Source organism: Alternaria ethzedia (genome assembly GCF_023757985.1).
Source record: "Alternaria ethzedia strain BMP 0044 chromosome Unknown scaffold_1, whole genome shotgun sequence".
Lineage (NCBI taxonomy): Eukaryota > Fungi > Ascomycota > Dothideomycetes > Pleosporales > Pleosporaceae > Alternaria > Alternaria ethzedia.
In genome coordinates this window covers 1705759-1724972 of record NW_026056194.1, presented here as the reverse complement: position 1 = coordinate 1724972, position 19214 = coordinate 1705759, and the positions used below count along the sequence as shown (strand labels likewise).

Here is a 19214-nt window from a genome sequence, read left to right as displayed (position 1 = left end):
TCGCGTCCGTCTGCGCACCGTACCTCGACCCATCCGCAACATAACAGTAGGGTTTTCCTGCGCGCCCCGTGGTGCGGTACATTTACGTCATCTTTCGGGCTTCGCACAACCGCACGAGCTTTGGGTGCCAGAGGGCCACCGCAGAACACGTTGGCGACCAAGAACACCTACTCGTGAGACCCAGACACACGATTGGACGCGCGTGACGAGACCATCCTGTTTTCCACGCAAATCAAGACTCGCTACCACTCATATGCACCCACGATAGTCGCCAGGCTGGGTGTGCGCGCGGCTGGGTAGGATGCTCCGACCGGCAACGACAGTTTTAAACGCCCACGAGCCCGACCAAGATGGTTTCCATACGACTCACCCAGGATGAAATGCACCACCTTTTGGAAGAGCAGGGAAATGGCCAGACGCGCTGCTGTGTACAGGCGACGAATGCGACACCAGCTGGGTCGCATGTGACTTTTGGTTATCTGAACAAAGGGGCTGCAAATGTCATATTCAAGATCAGACCCGAGACCAGCACTGTCGCGACACGTTTCCAGCTCGTAGATGTACTTTCCAAGGACACAAAAACTGGCGTAGCAACATCAGTGCCTTATCGAAGCCTGATGGGAAGAGTCCTCCGCGTACCCAGAGGCGGCCAGAAACATCTTTCGTCCCTAGAAATCCTGGACGGCTTCGAGCATGCCATCCGGCCACTCTTCCTCCCAGGTCCACGGAACAAACCCCAACAGCCCGCTCGCGATCTCACAAAGCACCTCATGGACCACGAAGGCGTACTACTCCTGCCAGACGTCATGAGCCACCTCTACACGCGCGTCGAAAAGCACACCTTCGCAACCCCACAGTCGCGACGAAAGTGCTGGGGCATCCTCCTCCCAGACATGTCGCCCACACCCGGTACATCCATCACCCTCGAAGTAAAACCGAAATGGCTCGCGCAATCCCCCAACGCACCCGCTGGAGCAATCCGCTGCCGCACTTGCGCCATGCACGTTGCCGTACCCAAGAAACGGGATAACTACATTTGTCCTCTGCAGCTGCTGCATGGAAACTCCTCGTCCCTACTACCATGGTCTCAAGCAACAGTTTCCCAGCAATTCGATAGCAATACGGGTAAAGAAACTCGACCATCCCCCGTCGTCATCTCCGCGCTTGTAAAAGCTCTTGTGGATTACCTTACCATCGGCGACGGTCTCGCGCTCCTACAACACCTTCTCAATTTGCAGAGTTCGCTTGATCCGCGGGGTGTGCTTTGCAGACCTAAGAGTAATGCGGAGGCGTTTGATCATAACCTTAGGCTAGCCATGACGCTGAGGGACTGTTCGATGTTCATCAAGGTTGCGTACGATAAGGCTGGTGTTACGGGGATAGAATCGAAATTGGGGGATTTGGATTTCAAGTCCGCGGAGAAGATTGTGGATTGGATGGATAAGGAGAGGGGGTTGTTGCTGGATGGGTCGTATACGAAGAATGTGAAGGAGGGGCCGGTGTGTTGGCTTCAGAGGGGTTTGGGCGTTTGAGTATGTTTTATTAATGGTAGGAAAAGCTTGTTCGGTTTGTGTTATTATATTTTGGTTATGAGGGGGTATAATGTATGGACACTATAGAAGGAAGGGTCTCAAGGGAACGAAAACAGATCGATGGGTTTCGACGTAACAAGCACATTGAATCCAGATATTTACATTGTCGCTAAAGAGGGAAGGAGGGTATCTATGTAACGCCAATGCCCATGAGATCCTATCGTAGATGGCGGGGACTCCAAACCTGTCCCTCGCCAGAAGAAGAAGAATAAAAGCGCTATAATGGCGTAACGAGAACACACCGACAGTGTTTGTTCATTCAATCATCAATCATTCATGCAATCCAACGAGCCAACACTTACGCGCCCTCGGGGGTAAAACAATGCACACGAACGGTACCGTCTTCACTCCCACTGACGACCCTCTCGTCACTCAGCCCCACACAGGTAATAGGGCCCGTGTGACCCGTAAGCGTCCTCTCGTGTTTGCCCGTCCGGGGATCCCAAATCTTAATCGTCTTGTCCTCAGCCCCACTAACGAGTCTAAGTGAATCGGCGGCAAGCGACCAGATGCCCTCGACATGGCCGAAGAAGCGGTGGACACAGCGACCAGAAGGTACGTGCCAGAGACGGATGGTGCCGTCGAGCGAGCCGGTGAGCATATATGAGGGCGGAGACGGACGGGAGGGGTCGTCGGGAAAGAAACTTGGTTCTTCGGGGTGACTGTGGTGGTGAGAAGAAGAAGACGAGGTATGCGCGAGAGGCGGGGCGGAATCAGAAGCGAGGGATGCAGTATCCGATGTATCGTTGTTTGCGTTTGCAACAAAGTCGTCTTCGTCGATTTCAAAGGCTTGAGGGAGGGGCAGCACTTGTTGGACTTGGCCGACGTGGCCTTCGTAGGTTTTGATGCAGCGGTGGGTGTCGAGATCCCATAGCTTGACGGTCATGTCGTCGGAGGCGGAGAAGAGGGTGCGCGAGGGGAGGTCGATCTTGACGGCGTTGACCCAGTCTGTGTGGCCTATTAGGGTGGTGCGCTTCATGTGGCTGAAGTCGTGCACCATGATGGTGTTATCTGAAGATCCGGATGCGAGGAGTTTGTCTGCCATGTGGAGGCCGATTACACCATCACTGTGGCCGTTCATGGATTTGACAAGTTGGCCTGTCCGCCAGTTCCAGATCTTGATCGTATTGTCCAAGCTTCCAGTGATCAACTTGCTGTCTTCGAACTGCAGGCATCGGATGCCTTGGGTGTGGCCTGTGAGGGTGCGGATTTCTTGACCCGTTTTGATGTCCCAGACTTTGATCGTGGCATCGTAGGAGCCGGTGATGAGGACTTGATCGTCGAATTGCAGGCACATGACGCCGTTGGTGTGGCCCTTGAATATGCGTGTCGAATAACGTCCGTACTTCCAATTGCTCCCAACCTTGTAGCGATCCTTGTAGACATCCTTCCATGGTCGCTTCTTAGGATGATCAAAGTATGATGTGACTTGGTCTTGACCTGCTTGGAGGCTGGTGCATGGTCGTTTGTTCGAAACTTCTGGGGAAGAATCGTCGTCTGGTACAGAGCGCTTGGTGCTGGCAGCGGGGTCGGGGCCCTGGGACAATCGATGAGCGAGCGTGTCGGGCGAGGTCTCGGGCTGTGGGGTGATGTTTGGCGACCACTCGTTGAGGCCGCGCCCCGATGCGCGCAATTGTATCCGTCGCTTCTCATGGCGCAAGCGACGTTGGTCGAGCAGCGGGAGTCCCCAGCCGCATTTTGTGCACTTCCTGTCAATATGCTGCTCGCACATCTTGTGCCAGACGACGTCGTCGTCGGCCAGTTGTCTCCACCGCCGATTGACCTGTGAGGCCTTGCAGAGTGAGGTGGTGTCGAGATAACAGAGGATCTTGAAGCCCAACTCGGTGGGCAGTGCGCCGAGAAAGTCGATCTTAATGAGGTTCCGGACGGAGGAGGATATGAAGGAGAGTTGAGGAAAGCAGCACTGGGCGAGAATGCCCTGCAGCATGAGGTTGCGATGGCGGGAGGGAGCCGCCGAAAAGAGCGACCAGACGTTGGCAATGCTCTGCTGGTCGGCCTGGGACTCTCTGCCGAGTTGTTCTTGCAGTTGTTCCATGGAAGGCTCGTCTGCTTGCCGTCGACAGAGTAGGTCGGGACGGTGTCGATAGCAGAACTTGGTGTTGGCAGTGCGTGGACGCTCGTCCTGGCCTGGGCTGTTGGCGCCGAGGGGGTTATATTGTTGGGGAATGTGCTGGGCGAGGTATGGCGTGATCATCTTCTCCATTTTCTTCGACTTGTTCGCCTGGGCCTCTTCGGCCTCGTCTGTGGTTGCGTGCTGGTGTCGTGTCCGCTCCGACATGCCTTCGTGGTCGTGGCCATGCATCAGGGCAGCGTGTGGGTCTGTCGAGGTGGCGGCGGTGAAGTCGTCAGGCGACGAGTCTCGGGGGCGCCATGAGAGACGTCTTGGTCGGGGAGGAGCGGTGGTGGCGTGGGTGGTTTGCGACGCCATGTTCAATTCATGGGCTGCGGCAAGATGCGAGGGCTGTCGAGATTCCGGGGCGATATCGCGTGCGAAGCCCAGGTCGCTGGTTCAACAGGCGGCAGGCAGTGCGGATGTAACGGCGACTCGATGGCACGTTGCGCATAAGTATGCTAGCGAGCGACAGAGTTTGGGCGCACGAAGAGGTGGAATGGCGCAATGGCAGGCTTGGATAGCATCTTCAGCACGCAATGCCGCCAATGTCTCCGCAGCCCTGTGGACCCTGGCACGCTTGCACCCCCCATGCAGCCGCTCGGGCCATCTCTAGTCGCGCATGCCATCATTCACCATCACGAGCCTCGCATCGCGAACTACCACAACCCGACCGGCACCGCTGCCACTATGCTCAACACCCGCTGCCGTGGCCGCCGACACGATGGCCTCTCCACCCTCGCCCGCCTCGCCCACCAGCAGCGCTGCATCTAGGACGTCGCTGGACCAGGACCACGCCCAGTCGCTCACGCTCGAGCATCTCGTCAAGCACTTTGTCGCCGCCAAACGCTCCCTCAACACCCAGACGGTCCTATGGCGCGCCACCGACATCGTCAATACGGCACGTGACCTGCTCGAAGAGAACGCTGTCGTTTCCGCCAAGAACACGTCCATCCGCAACCTCGTCGAGCAGCAGGTGGATGCCCTGGAAGCTGTCCGCCGTGGCGTAGACGTGGTCGAGTCGGAAGTTCAGGCCGAGTTCAAGCAGCTGCTCCACGACGTCGACGCATCCTTTGCCGGTGTCAACTCTACCCTCGCCGTCCTGCGCGACACGCCCATTGAAGGCGCCCTGCAGCCTCCGGGCACTCCCCAGAAGCATCTCTACGACTTCATCGACAGCGCCACCGTCTCCAACCTGCAGTCCACACTGCGCGCCTGCATAGACCGCTACAACGATGCCCATGCCACGCTCGACGAGAGCTCCCATGTCTTCGATACTTGTCTGGACAACCTCTACTCCTCCATCGAGAACGTGCCCATGACACCCGTGTCCACGTCCACACCGAGTCCTATACCCAGCCTATACCATAATCTTGAGGGCCACGCAAAAGAGGCTGCGCAGGCATTCCAGTCGCTTGTCCAGCACTACGACCTGTGCATAACAGCCTTGCGCCATACAGAAGGAGGTTCCGCCGCTGCCACCCAAGCAACAGGAGATGCGCCAGTCCACTCCGAGGATAATGGCGCCGCGCCTCCCGAGCCCATGAGCGAAGAAGAGCGCCGCGACATGCTCAATGTCTTGCAAAAGGACGCGCAGGAGGTGGAAGACGTCGTGACTGAGATACAGGAACGAGGCTCTGAGATGACCTTCCTCCTGGGCCAAATCGAGAATCACATCCGCCACGTCCGCAGCGAGTCGTCAGCCCTGTCCAAGATACTCGAGATGACGTCGCAAATCACTGGCCAAGTCAAAGAGCACATTGTGACCTCACGCTCCTTCTATGCCTCGTGGCTGGAAGACACACGGCCTAGCCTGCTCAGCGGCATCGACGAGTGGGAGAGTCAGCGCGACTTCTTCGAACGCTTCGACCTTGCCTACGCCGAGCTCCTCGTTGAGGTGTCGTCACGACGGAGGCGGCACGAAAAGGCCAAACGGAAGGCCGAGGAAGCCCAAAAGGAGCTAGACAGGATACGCCTCGAGGATGAACGTGCAAGGGAGCAGTTTACCGTGGCTCAGGGTGATTTCCTGCCCTTAGATATCTGGCCGGGTCTGAGGGATCCGCCGCGACAGTACGAGGTCAGAGTTGTACCCGCTAGTGTAGAGGGCGAGCAAGACGAGAATGACCAGGAAATATACGGTGGCCAGAGTATACCTCAACTAGGGAGGACCGTTGTTGAAAGGGCGCTCACGCGAGTTAAGCGACGAATGTAATTGACTGGTATCATATATACTGGCTATATAGCCCTCACGTCGGCTTTCGTCCGTGAGTAAAGTAGAAGCGGATATACATATGCACATCCTTCCTCCTGATATCCGCGACCACCTTGGCAATCATGACACGGCACTCGGACTCACTCCAGCCCATGACCTTGCCCAAGAGACCGAGAGTGTAAGGCTCGATGCCCATGGACATGTGCTCGCGCTGGTAGCGGCCGATTTCCTTCATTTTCGCGTCCTTGGCCCAAGGGCCGATAGGGATCTACAGGTACCGCATTAGCCTGGTAAACGGCATAGTGTAGGGGAAAAGGGTAGACATACCTTGATGAGCTTCTCGTGAACATCGATGAACCCTGCATCCGTCATCCGCTGCTTCAGGCTGTCCCCGGCCGTGATGTCCCTTCCCCACGTTTTAGCGGCAGCGTGGCACAACTCCTGCCACTAGAGGTAGAGGTACAAAGTCAGCATACGTCCCACATGCACTTCGTACAGTCAAAACTTACCTTGAGCATGTCGGTTGCCAGCTCCATGGTCCCATCGTCACACTCACACAGCGCAAGCGGCTCCTGGAATTCCACCCAACCGCCGGGCTTGGTATGCGTGTATGTCTGTCGCACCAGCTTGTCCCAGTCGGAGATACTGCCAGACATGGTTCGGCAGTGGATAAAGTCAAAGGCCTCGTCGGGACTGTAGACCCATTCCGACTCGGCATCGTCAATGTAGAACTTGACGTTGGGCGGCACCCACGTTGGCTGGATGGGACTGAGATCAGTGCCTATGACCTGTGCTCCTGGGTGCTCGTCGGCGAAGTCTATGGCCCAGATGCCGGTGCCGGTGCCGATGTCGAGCACGCGCTGGGGCGCAGGCGGGATGGGTGCATCGTAGAGCTTGCCGCCTAGGATGAGCAGGAAGATGTGATGGAGGAGATCGAGGCGGTCTTGCTCTTGCTCATCTGCAGAGGTGGAGGTATAAAGTCAGCATTGGTCTCACATGCACTTCGTACACTCAGGACTGACCATTCGGTAAAATGTATGAACCGGACCGGTAGCCGTGGTATCGCCGCCCATTGGAGTATTCATAGTTGAGGATAGTCGATGCGATGGACGTGGATGCCGTGGATTCGCCGCCGAATGCCGAATCGCTATCGCTGTTGTTGGCCGTGTCGACGTCGAGATGCAGGACGGATTGCAGGTTGCCCTCGGCTGTTGGATCCTGCGGGGCTGACATGCTGTGTTCCAGTTCTTTTCCAAGAGCGTTTGCACTCGCGGGGTCAGGCCTCGCCTTATATCTTCCACCTCTCTACTTTCGTCGGCCATGCCGTAGGATCCAGGATGCCGGGTCAAACGCACCCCATTCCATAATCAGTCTGCAAACACCACATGCCTTAGCGACATGTAGGAGCGCACTCTGCTCTCTAAAGAGCGCGTCGCCGCCTGATCGGTCTCTTGCCTTTCTGACATCCAGCCGTCATGTCTCTTCCCGCTCTGTGTCTGCTGGCGTACTTTGTGTACCTCCTCGCACGTGTCTTTTACCGCCTATATTGCCATCCACTATCCCGCTTTCCTGGCCCCAGGATCGCGGCAGCCACAAGCTGGTACGAGGGCTACTACGAGATCGTCCACAAGGGACAGTACTCGAAGCAAATCTCCAAGCTCCACGATATCTTTGGCCCTATTGTAAGAGTGACGCCTGATGAACTGCACATACGAGACCCATACTTTTACGACCAAGTCTACGCCAAGAACGTCCACCTCGACAAGGAGGGTTGGGACAAGAGGTTTGGGTGTGCAGGCGGCCTGCTGCCGACTGTTAACGCGGAGCAGCACAAGCGACGCCGTGCTGCGTTGGCTCCCATGTAGGTGCATCAACATGTAGTGCAAGGCACCTCGGCACGATTAACGCCTGTTGTCAGGTTCTCACGCCGCTCGATACTCGACTTCATACACATCATCCACCGCCATGTCGACACCCTCTCCGTGCGCATGCAAGAGTTTGAGGCTCATGCAGAGCCGCTTAACCTATCCCATGCCTTCCCCGCCCTGACAGGCGACATCATCATGGACTACTTCTTCGGCTTCAACTACAACCAGCTCAAGCATCCTGAATTCGAGTCATTCCATGATGCATTTATTCGGGTTGGCGGTGTGGGTCACATCGCCACGCAGTTTCCCATGATACTTCCCGTGGGTTATATTTAGATCATTCAAGATGTGCACCAGTCACACGTGGAACTGACATGGTTTTTGCAGATTCTCGATTGTATCCCTGACCGTATCAGCGGCTGGCTGCAGCCAGCAGTGAAGCCAGTGCTCAAGTTCAAGCAGGTATGCGGCACAGCATTGCATCTATACCGTGTTGAGTCTAACATGCGAGTCAGGATAACCGGAATCACATTGCGCGCACCCTTAAGGGCGAAGACATCAAATCCAACGATGCGAAGAAGACCATCTTCCAAGAAATTGTCGGCTCTAAGCTACCTGACTCTGACAAAACACAGAAGCGTCTCGAGGATGAAGCGCAAATCATCATCGGGGGCGGCGTAGAGACAACCGCCTTCTCCCTCTCCACAGCCGCGTTCCACATCATCAGCACCCCACGCATCTACGAGCGCCTCCACAAAGAGCTCGTAGAAGCTTTTCCCAACAGAGATGACTTAGATTTGGCCCCACTGGAGAAGATGCCGTATTTCAAAGCCATCATCATGGAAACCGCGCGCATGTCATACGGCTTGAGTGCCCGAAATCCCAGGACACACAAGACGCCTTTGCAGTACAAGGAGTGGGTTATTCCCGCAAATACTTGCATAGTAAGTCATTACCCTACTCAATGATCCATCTCCCCATCGCATCCAAACTAACCCCACACCCACAGTCCATGACCATCCCCGAAGTCTCCCACGACGAAACTCTGTTCCCTTCTTCCCGCACCTTTATCCCGGAGCGCTGGCTCAACGATCCCAAGACCGCCGATGGCATTCCGCTGGAGCGCTTCATGGTTTCTTTTGGTCGCGGTACGCGCAATTGTCTCGGTATCAACCTGGCATATGTGGAGCTGTACCTCACGCTGGGCATGCTGTTCCGGAAGTATGAGTTTGAACTTCACGAGAGTGATGTCAGCGATGTGGAGTTGGGCCATGATTTCTTCATTCCGGTTGCGAAGCTGGATAGTAAGGGTTTGAGGGTTTTGGTTAGGAGCACGGAGGATTGAGTTTTCTTACTTGCGACCAGTGGAGTTAATCATGTGGACTCACTCTGACGGACCATTTTGATAGGTCGTCTTGAGGACATCATTCCAATACAAGATATCCAAGTGATGTAGCCCCCAGGCTCATACATCCAATCACCCAACCAAAACTCACATCAGCATGCCCCCACCATCCGTCCTAACCATCGTCCCATCAACATTGTAATCCCTCAACAACCCCAAAAATGTCTCCGCCACATCCTCCGGCCTCCCCACCCTCTTCGTCGCCATCCTACTCTCCATGCCCCGCATAATCTCCTGCTTCCTCTCCTCACCGTGATGATCCCACATCTCTGTATCCACCGCGCCCGGGCTCACGCCATTAACGCGAATGGGCTTCATATCGAGAGCCAGGTTGCGCACCATGGAGTGCAGTCCACCAGCATACGCGCCAATAACGCTCCAGTTAGGAATCGGCTTTTCGGATACAGCGCCTGTGGTGATGGTGTAGGAAGATTTGTAGCTTTGGACAAGGTAGTGCGGGAGGTATTTTGCGAGGAGCAAGGGCGCAAAGAAACGGATTTGGCCTGCGGCGAGAATGTTTTGCATCGTCTGGAGATCTTGTTAGTCATGCCACATACACCCGATACGGAGATGTAAGAAGAGGATTAATAAAAGACATCAACACACCATATCCCCCAACTTGATATCCGCCAACTTATCCCCCGCAGTAAAAACAACATGATCCAACTTGCTCTCCGGTATGCTCTCCACCGTCTTCTCCAACAGCGTCTTCAGCTCTTCTTCCAGCGTCTCTGGCTTGCCTAGGTCAACGGCAAGGCCTCTGATGCGCGGGTTTGAGGAGTCAGCAGCAGAGGGGTACGCGGTTTTGAGTTTGGATACAGCGGCATCGATGCGAGATGGGTTGGAGGAGCTGATGGTTACTAGAGCGCCGTTTTCGAGACAGGCTTCTGCGACACTGTAGCCGAGGCCGGATGTACCGCCGATCACGAGGATGCGCGAGTTGGTCAGTTTGTTGGTGTAGCGTTTTTGGTCGGTCATGGTTTCGGCGGTTGGCTGTGTGTGTTGGTAGATGGGGAGACTGTAGGTAGTATACGGGTTGTTTAGTTACTGATCGCACGATCGGTCTTTCGTACGATGAGTATTGAGGTAGTACAGGTCGATGAAGATAGAGAGCTGTGTATTACACTGTTCCCCACATTAGCAGCATGGTTAATGGTATATATACGCAGATCTCAACAACGGCATTTACATCATTGTGCCTGACGTGTAGTTGCCGTTGTTATCTCCGTGATGAACAAATCGCGTTGCTAGCTCCTAAGCATATAGCGTGGTTTCTCCACCCGTTTTACTTCTGCTCGACGTCATTGGAAAAAGGTACAAACGTGCCCGTCAATTTCTTGCATGGAGATGAACGGAGATAAGGTCATACGTATATGCGGGTACAGCCGTCATGCATTACATCATCACAGTTGAGTGTCAAAAGTGAGCATTGACTTGATTATTCATTTCAACATGCGCTGTATGAGGTATCGTGACCTCGATCAAGAGGGCTCAGTAAGCCGTGCTGATCGTGGGAGCTACTAGGCTAATGCAGCTCTGTAGCGTGAGCACCAAGCGTGCGTGTGTGTTTATCAAGTCTCTCCGAGACCTGAATATGTTCGATCCTGCTTCTTTTACGAAGCTATCGTTTGATAGCCGATCATAGTGTTGTCCACATGGTGTTGATCTGCTTTCGCTTGACCTGGAGTGCTGGTTAGTATGCCATGTAACACAACAATGCACAGAAAAGTATAGAGAGGGTAGACTTACCAAAGGCGCAACGAACAAGACTCCGACAAACAGTCCAACAACGGTCAAAAGCATAGAAATCTTATTGAAACCCTTGCCTAGGATATCGAACGAGAAACTGGGTGCGACCCGTGTTCCGAATATATCCAAGCCATAGGCAAAGACCAGGCAAGTACTCTCGATTCCGCTCTCACTCGTGATAATATCTTCGATACCTAAGACTTCGTACTTGTGGGTAAGGTGCCACTTCGGGTCGAAGTTGATGAGGGGTGTGTACTTGACCAGACCTTCAGACGCTTCCTGCGCAGTAGGCTCACGACCGACGGGTCGGCGAGGATCAATCACCATGCGTGGAATGCCAACTATAGCGTTGAGTGCGGGTAAAGTGACGAGGAGCTCACGACTGGTGATGCCCTGTCTGGTCTGTGTGACACTCATGTGTGTAATCTCTGCTGGTACCTGATAACTCTGCGACAGTACGTAAGGTTTCGCAGCGTCACCGTGCGAACCCGAAGGTTTCACGGTAGAAGAGTTCGACGAATCGCCCAATGGACCCCTGTCGTCTGGAAGGGGGGATTCGTAAAGGTCAGAGACGACAAGCTGGTAGCCGCGGGAAGAAGCGCCAGATGCAGCATCGATAGTTAGCGCATACGCGAACCAGTTCTCTGAGATAGTGGCTGGAATGGGTCGTGTGGTATCGACATCGTTGTGTGACATAGTATGTAGTACTTGTCCAGATGCAGAATCAAGTAGATAGACGGACGCGGATCGCGCTGATTCCACCACTGTTGTAACTAGGACGAGGTTGGGGTTCAGATACTTGTACAGCACCCTCCTGTCGCCTAGTACTTTGCCGATAGAGGCAACAGGGTCCTTGATCGGGCGAGCGACATAGCTGGCAATCTTCTCCTCGACAGGTGGCGTAAAGCTCCACACTGGTTCGGAACCAGGCTGGCTTTCCAGATATCCTTTCAGAGTGCCGTCAACCAAGGTGAATGAAATAAGGCTTTGCCCCTCAGCAACTAGCGAAGGCTCCAGCTTGATTTTGTCGGAAGTGATGAGGCCACCAGTTGTCGAATTGATGAACATGGATCCCTGGAAGCTGGCGTCTTTTACTTCAACATAGCCGCTGTGCGCCTTGAGAGTCGGGTGTTGGAAGCTCGTGCCGGGCGCGAACTGGCCAAGGTCCACGTTCCACATAACTTTGCCTCGTGAACCAACATCGAGGGCAGCAAGGCGACCCGCTTTAGTGGCGACGACAACAAGCTTGTGGAAACCAAAAGTGTCTTGTTGGATATCGTCGACTGTTGTTTCCTTTGTCTTGCCGAGCACACTACTCAAGAGGCGCTGGGGAATGCTCTGTGCCCACGCCGGGAAGTATTGCAGATCCTGGAGGTGCCTCTGCACACGGTGGATGTAAGCGGAGACAGGGTTGCGATGGCTTTCGTCGGCAAGTGCTTGTGCCAGGGCCTCCTGTTCGGGCAAACCGGCCCAGACTGCGGAGACTGCGCCAGACAAGAATTCGGGCCGGGTCCAAGCCACTTCATCGTTTCGCAGGAGTGCCCACTGTCCGTTGGAGTACAGGACGGCCGATCGCACAGCGCTAGCGGCTCCTGACTTCACAACAACTTCAGATTGGCCATGCACAGGGAAGGCGCCCGCAAGTGCCGGAGAGCCTTTGACAGTCCAGCGACCCAAGACACCGTGCGAGACTGAAGAGAATACGGTCACTTCATCTTCGGTTACCCTCGTGAAGTAAACGTTCGCATCGGATGTGCTTGTAGTAAAGGTTCCCTTGGTCCTCAGCTCTGGGAGGCTGTAGGCTTTTGAGACGGTTTGCTTGTTGAGGTCGACGTGGTAAACTTCAGCAGAATGGCCGATGGCAGTCTGGTACTCGACGAGGAAGTGGGCGAGCGAATTGATGTGGTTGGGAGCATGGAGAAGGATGTTCTCGATGACTTCGTCCCCTGGCGTGTTGAAGGTCGACACAGCCTTGGTTCCGATTATGTTGACTTTCAGCACCTTGTTCGCCTTGTCGGTCCAAGCCAATAGTGGGGCAGCCGTGTTGGCTCCGGCGAAGAGGATACGGTCGCGCGAGGAGATCTCAGTGTCCGAGTTGAGGGTGTACTGGTCGAGCTTCTTTCCTGTGATGGGATTGAGAGACGTGACTCGGAGCTTGGAGCCTCCGAGCATGGGCGTGTGGAGGGCGATGTAGTAGATGGTTGTCGGCGAGGTCGAGACCTGGAAAGGCGTGTCTCCGCTGCGGCCTGTCAGTGTCTGTCACATTGCCATTGATTGATATAGCCACCTCGTGTCCTCGTATGTCCACTTGACGCGCCCGGTCTTGCCGTCAAGCCTCTTGACACTGTTGCTGCCATCGGTAGCAAGGACAATGGCGTCTTTGGCCGCGCTTATGGTCATGCCATCTTCCTGCTCTAGTATCTCCAGATCCTCGACTGCAGCCCCGCCGAGGCTGGTGTCCCACACGAGACGGCCGTCGGAAGCGCTCCAGGACGTGACGCGGTCTCCGACGGCGCTGATTACCGTGTCCTGCTCGTTGCCTGAACGCAAATGTCCGCGGTGGCCGGGCTGCGAGGCCAGGTGCTGCCGCCAGACGAGGGCGCCATCCTTGGGGTTGATGGCGCCGATGGTCTGGTTCTGGGATATCGAGTACAGGAGCGATGCCTTGGAGCCCGCATAGGGCTTCTGGAAGAAGGTGGCCTCTGGGGCAGGAAGGCCTAGCAGGGCATAGTGGAAATCAATGTGGAAGGCATCGTCCTCGAAGATGGCCGCAGCCGGCGCGAGACATGCTGCGATGGCGACAGCAGCACTAAAACGCATGGTCGGGTGGAATTGGAGCTTGTCGTCGGCGTCGTCGTCGTTCGGCTCCCATGCGCCCTGTGTCGGCTTCCCTCACACGTCTGCAGTGCCAGGGCGCACGTGCCCGGCCTGCTCCAGATCACGGGACCCTTATTGGGTGCCCTGCTCCTTATAACCCCAACTGCCAGCCCAGGCTCTTCACGACTCAGTTCAGGCGGCGTCGGGGAAGCGGGAAGCTCTCCATGGGCGATTATTACGTCGACAGGATGCTTGCTCGACAGCCTTGCGAACCCTTCTTGTGCACGACTCGACCAGAGGGCCACGCTATCATAGATTGGAGCTTGTCCCGGCGCCCTGGCTTTGTTTCGCGACTGGCCGCGACGACCTCGTCTCCCTCTCTCTCGCAGCATCTCGGCGCTTTGTTTTTTTGGCATAATTACGGGCTGTACGGGCTGCACCCCAGAGCCGAACACCTGGCATATCTCCTGCTAAGCCCTACCAAGTCTACTGCATGCATGTGCCTTTCTTCGCTACCTCTTTGTCGCTGCTTGCTCCCTGATTATCGCGACGCCGTTCCCTTCTCCCACCTCGACCTTCACGTGACGGAAAAATCTTCCCCAGCCCCCAACCTCGGCGCGTCAAACAGGTGCGTTACACAAACTTGCCCCGCGCATGCATGCAGTCGCTTTGCCTCTGTGGCTCGTCGCCTGCTGCATTCGAGGCTGCTTTTGTCTGATTGGACGTGGCTTGGTTTGGAAATCGATGCGCTGACGAGTGTGGTTGGCCCAGAGCGCAGTACGACGCGCACCGCCGACTCAGCCCTCTGGTACAGACCGACGCAGTGTCCAGGCAGCACGACGAGTCGACTTCCTTAGCCTTTACTAGACGGCGGCGGCTTTGAGCCGCTCATCCCTCTGTGGCACCCACCGCCACAGGAGGCGAGGAGCACTTCTCGTCAATAACCTCCTGGCCTCGCTGCAAGCTGCCCACGCAAATCTGAAGCATGTCGCAACGGGAGTACCACATAGTCGTCCTAGGTTCTGGTAAGCTAGTTAGACACCGTCAGCAACTAGGTCACAACTGACGAGAGTGGCGCCTTAGGTGGAGTCGGGAAGAGCTGCCTAACAGGTAAGGTTACCGCCTCGAGTACTCGCCAACACCACAGCAGCGCTGACTTGTCCACAGCGCAATTCGTGCAGAATGTATGGATAGAGAGTTACGATCCTACCATTGAAGATTCATACCGAAAGGTGCTTGATGTTGACGTGAGTGTGCTTCGACCCTCCTGCACTACCCTGTTGCTGACCCGCTGAAGGGCCGTCATGTCATTCTGGAGATCCTTGACACTGCAGGCACCGAACAGTTCAGTGAGTATTTACAGCCGCCCATGCACACGCGACCCATGACTAACCATAAGTAGCTGCTATGAGGTAATACACCATTCGAGTCCCATGCCAGCTCACGACTTACACCCCCATAGGGAACTGTATATGAAAACCGGTCAAGGGTTCCTTCTCGTCTTCAGCATAACATCGGCATCGTCGTTCTGGGAACTGGCAGAGCTTCGGGAGCAAATACGACGAATAAAGGAAGATAGCAACGTTCCCATGGTCCTCATCGGCAACAAGTCAGATCTAGAAGAAGACCGAGCAGTGCCACGCCCACGCGCCTTTGCAATTTCCCGTGAGTGGAACATACCGTACTTTGAAACCAGTGCTCGGAGAAGAGCCAATGTGGATGAAGCCTTTGTCGACCTCTGCAGGCAAATCATCCGCAAAGATCAACAGGAACGGCAGCGCATGGCCCCACCCGATTCACCGAGACCTGGCCCAAGGTCGCGGACGCATACTGGAAGGCCTAAGCGCCGGGGACACCGACCGCATTGTACCATCCTTTAAGTTACGATACCCAACGACGGACGACTGCACGAGTGGCAGTGGGCTTGCTGGTACAGGCGCTGTCACGATTCCCTTCGCATCGCTCGTTCCAAGTTTCTCGGTTTAGACTTTTGGTACCATAGAGGTATTAGATCATCCGCTCACAGCGGCAATTAATCCCCTTTTTCATACGGTTGAATCCATGACGCTTGTGTGCCCGTATCTGCGATTGTCTTTGTATGTTTGCTGGTGGGTGTTGGATGTCTCGTACGCAGACGTAACATGTGTCCACAACATGTAGTCAAGCAAGGCACGGGAAGAAGATCTGTCCTTACAGCTACCCCCACTTGGCGGATCTGCCAGGTCACTGGATCCGGGTGGAGACATCTCGATGAGGACTACGTATGACGTGTTGGCTGTCAGTACATGGCAACATGTCTGCTTCCAGGCCACAGTATGCAGCACCGCCAGCGGAGTAGACTCCTCCGGGAACAAGCACCTTCCGGAACCGACCCCCTCGGATCTCATCTGGCCCTGCATTCCTGCGGCTGCCGCCTATCCTCGGGCTGAAACAGGAGCGCGTGACAGCTTAAGTGTGGCTTCTTTGCGGCAAGCGTTTGCGTGCTTTGTTGGGCTGCTGTCTTGAAGCAAGCCGCGGTACACGATCTGACGTCACCGGCGGGGCAATAGAGGGGCATCATTCAGGCACGCAGCGAATGCCAGATGGTTGTCCATTCGCCCATGACGCGATTTGCATGATAATCCACGATCGACAGCGGAATTTTCAAAAAGTGCCACTCTCTTGCGTGGGTTTGTGCATTGCATGTGATGGTTCGTGGCTGCGGATACCCCATCGCGCTTGCGTGGTCTGGCCCTCATTCCATGGGCCCTCCTGTGTGACGTCACTCACCACCGGAAACAGTGACGTATGTTTGTTTGCACTCTGTTGGAGCCTAGCGCTCAGCCCTCAGCCCCTCACTAGCCTCCCTCACCTACCCCTCTTGCTCTACATAAATACCCTCACCCGTCTCCCCTTTGCTTCCTCCATCACACAATAAGCCTTCATCACCTCATCTACACTACCACTTCTTCCAAACCCAACCCCTCAAATACCAAACACTTCAAAATGTCTGCTCCCAACGCCAACACTCCCAACGAGGGCATCGTCGGCCAGGCCGTCAACTCTGTCAAGAACGCCGCCAACTACGTCGCCGAGACCGTCCAGGGCCAGACCGCTGAGGCCAACAAGGAGGCCAACAAGCAGCAGGCTAAGGGCAACGTCCCTGGCCAGGACTCCCTCACCGACCGTGCCTCCGGTGCCCTGAACGCTGCTTCCGACAAGATGAACCAGGAGAAGCACGAGGGCTCCGCTGAGGCCAACAAGCGCTCCATCTAAGTACTCAGTACTTGAGCACCGGTTCGACATTTCACTTCGGTATGTGGTCCACACCCGTCCTTCTTTGACACCTTTCTAACAATCACAAGGTTCAGAACGATACCACTATGGTTTGAGCGATGAGCACTACGACTCTCGCCGGGTTCACGACAGCCCCATGATAATGGATATGAGATACCAATAAATCCTTTAACTCTACAAACTCTACAGTCTCCTTGCCATGCCGTTGTGTGATTATGATGCTGGAAAACGTTTGTACGAACTTTCGCACCCAATTGCAGCTCCAGCCCTTTAGCCTTCAGCGCCGTTACCGATCTTTATGTGCTTTCCGGTCACGTCTTCGCACCCTGACTTCGAAAATATTCGTCCATTGTGCAAATCTCGCCCAAACGGTCACACGGTCGCTTTGTGACACATCATCACTCTATCCTCAATGAAGTGTGCTAGTATAGCAACATGAACGTCAAAGGTTCACCCAACATACATGTATCATGTATCTCACCGGCTACCTCGCGCTTCAAACAGATACATACGCCTACATTGTCATATCTTGACGATCATGAGTCACAACACGGAGACATAGTTTGGCATAGTTGTTTCATGAGATTGTTCAATGATGTTCCCAGTGATACTGCTAACTAAATGAACGCATTACTCAAGACAACGCTTCGCGAAAAACAAAGGGTATCGAATGATCAGGGAAATGAGAAAGCCAAGTATGAAAAGAGCTCGCAGAGACCTCGTCCGTGTCATCTCCAACAACTCCTTCCTCATTACTCGTGGACGCTGTGGAACATGCAGTGGTGGTGGGGTTCGTGTGATACGTGGGCGGGGGTGTGGGCGTAGATACATTTGGTAATGGTGCAGAAATACAACGCTGGTTTCGATGGTGCTGGTGTTTGCAACAGGCAGTGCAAGGAATCGTGGGAAGAGGAAGAAAACTTCTGGAGTAGTGCGTTGGAGGGTGTGTTGACTGTACGAGCGATGGAGGACGGGTTTCATCCGACACAGCTAGACTGTGAGACTTGGTCGTACCGTCCACGCTGGAACAAGCTCTTGATGTTGACGATTGTGGCCCCTAAGCAACCGTCTTGGGCGCATGAAGCCAGGAAGCATCGTCGCCGTGTCCGTTGTCGAATTCAAAGCTGATCCGGAACCTCTGCAAAAAGTACATCTTGTCAGCACACCTCTCAATTCCAGTCCCTCACATGAAGGGTAGGATAGGAGGGGGGCTTTAGACGTGCATAGCGCCACGGCCAGTATGCGTAGTCCTTGCCTTGAAGTGTTTCCAGAACATGATACCCCCAATGACAGCTGAGATGAACCAAAGCAGCATGTTCGTCAGTAGCACCCACACCCCGTTCTTCATCCTGGTGATACCCTTGTTCCCTTCTGGGTTCTCCCCAATGAACATCTTGCCGAATATGCCAAATGCAACGAGATAGCACAGGAAAACCAGCGCATCGACGGCGAAGAAGAACCACGCCTTGATGAGCGGTAGCATGGCGAGGAGGGAGCAAAGCGCACCGAGTGTGCCGCATACAACAGCCCACACCCATTTCGAGTCGACGTATTTCCCTTGCTTGCGCGCGTTGTCCAGGTCCACGGCGTAGAGTCCGATGACAGTGAGGCCCATGACGAATTGGAAGAAGCGCAGGACAAGGCGGAGGATGGTTGTTGGGGTGAGGGACGCGCCGAGGGAGGTTCCTAGGGTGGCTTTCTCGCCCCGGAGAGTGCTACGCGAGAGGAATTTGAAGCCCATAGCTGCTAGAACACTGAGCATCTTGCGTTAGTTGGGCTCGAGGACTGGGTCTATATGTGTGTATGGATTGGTGTGAGACAGGTAGACAATGTCTTACCTATTGTAGATGCGATGCGCGACTTTGTAGAGTTTGTTGATTCAAACGTCGTGCGCAGATGTCTCTCTTCGATCTTTGGTGTTTCGCAGAGGATCTCGGTCGTTGGAGTAGTCGCAATGGATAGAGCGGGGAAGAAGAAATAGTTGTGAACCGCAGTGATTAAACAAGTCGTCTCTCGTACTGTGACCGAAACAACACCGCTGCGCTGTAACTTGGGCGTGCTAAACCTCGTTGGCACACAAGGTTTCTTTTGGACCCTGGGAACTTCAGGGTCTTGACAATGTCACCGTTCCCTCTTCCTTCCAAGCGCGATGACGTCGGGGGTT

At 54.8% G+C, this 19214-nt stretch overlaps 10 protein-coding genes across 10 annotated transcripts; 5 read left to right on the top strand and 5 right to left on the bottom strand.

Moving 5' to 3' along the window:
• Positions 1-350: 350 nt before the first annotated feature.
• Positions 351-1532, top strand: J4E87_000557 (uncharacterized protein; the record flags this gene model as incomplete). The annotated part of the gene is made up of 1 exon (XM_049372213.1): positions 351-1532. The coding sequence occupies one exon, from the start codon at positions 351-353 to the stop codon at positions 1530-1532; it is 1182 nt and encodes a 393-aa protein (XP_049238347.1).
• A 358-nt stretch (positions 1533-1890) lies between these two features.
• J4E87_000556 (uncharacterized protein) lies at positions 1891-4041 on the bottom strand (the record flags this gene model as incomplete). Its single annotated transcript, XM_049372212.1, has 1 exon — positions 1891-4041. The coding sequence occupies one exon, from the start codon at positions 4039-4041 to the stop codon at positions 1891-1893; it is 2151 nt and encodes a 716-aa protein (XP_049238346.1).
• A 304-nt stretch (positions 4042-4345) lies between these two features.
• J4E87_000555 (uncharacterized protein) lies at positions 4346-5935 on the top strand (the record flags this gene model as incomplete). The annotated part of the gene is made up of 1 exon (XM_049372211.1): positions 4346-5935. One exon carries the CDS (start codon positions 4346-4348, stop codon positions 5933-5935), a length of 1590 nt encoding a protein of 529 aa, XP_049238345.1.
• Positions 5936-5969: 34 nt separating this feature from the next.
• J4E87_000554 (uncharacterized protein) lies at positions 5970-7168 on the bottom strand (the record flags this gene model as incomplete). Its single annotated transcript, XM_049372210.1, has 4 exons — positions 5970-6203; positions 6263-6382; positions 6445-6893; positions 6958-7168. 4 exons carry the CDS (start codon positions 7166-7168, stop codon positions 5970-5972), a joined length of 1014 nt encoding a protein of 337 aa, XP_049238344.1.
• Positions 7169-7410: 242 nt separating this feature from the next.
• J4E87_000553 (uncharacterized protein) lies at positions 7411-9148 on the top strand (the record flags this gene model as incomplete). Its single annotated transcript, XM_049372209.1, has 5 exons — positions 7411-7796; positions 7854-8124; positions 8191-8265; positions 8319-8747; positions 8813-9148. The coding sequence occupies 5 exons, from the start codon at positions 7411-7413 to the stop codon at positions 9146-9148; spliced, it is 1497 nt and encodes a 498-aa protein (XP_049238343.1).
• Positions 9149-9295: 147 nt separating this feature from the next.
• On the bottom strand, positions 9296-10186 carry J4E87_000552 (uncharacterized protein; the record flags this gene model as incomplete). The annotated part of the gene is made up of 2 exons (XM_049372208.1): positions 9296-9736; positions 9815-10186. The coding sequence occupies 2 exons, from the start codon at positions 10184-10186 to the stop codon at positions 9296-9298; spliced, it is 813 nt and encodes a 270-aa protein (XP_049238342.1).
• A 661-nt stretch (positions 10187-10847) lies between these two features.
• On the bottom strand, positions 10848-13777 carry J4E87_000551 (uncharacterized protein; the record flags this gene model as incomplete). The annotated part of the gene is made up of 3 exons (XM_049372207.1): positions 10848-10889; positions 10958-13196; positions 13245-13777. 3 exons carry the CDS (start codon positions 13775-13777, stop codon positions 10848-10850), a joined length of 2814 nt encoding a protein of 937 aa, XP_049238341.1.
• A 982-nt stretch (positions 13778-14759) lies between these two features.
• On the top strand, positions 14760-15654 carry J4E87_000550 (uncharacterized protein; the record flags this gene model as incomplete). Its single annotated transcript, XM_049372206.1, has 5 exons — positions 14760-14799; positions 14858-14884; positions 14942-15021; positions 15072-15127; positions 15237-15654. The coding sequence occupies 5 exons, from the start codon at positions 14760-14762 to the stop codon at positions 15652-15654; spliced, it is 621 nt and encodes a 206-aa protein (XP_049238340.1).
• A 1105-nt stretch (positions 15655-16759) lies between these two features.
• J4E87_000549 (uncharacterized protein) lies at positions 16760-17029 on the top strand (the record flags this gene model as incomplete). The annotated part of the gene is made up of 1 exon (XM_049372205.1): positions 16760-17029. One exon carries the CDS (start codon positions 16760-16762, stop codon positions 17027-17029), a length of 270 nt encoding a protein of 89 aa, XP_049238339.1.
• A 1234-nt stretch (positions 17030-18263) lies between these two features.
• J4E87_000548 (uncharacterized protein) lies at positions 18264-18812 on the bottom strand (the record flags this gene model as incomplete). Its single annotated transcript, XM_049372204.1, has 1 exon — positions 18264-18812. The coding sequence occupies one exon, from the start codon at positions 18810-18812 to the stop codon at positions 18264-18266; it is 549 nt and encodes a 182-aa protein (XP_049238338.1).
• Between the last annotated feature and the right edge of the window lie 402 nt (positions 18813-19214).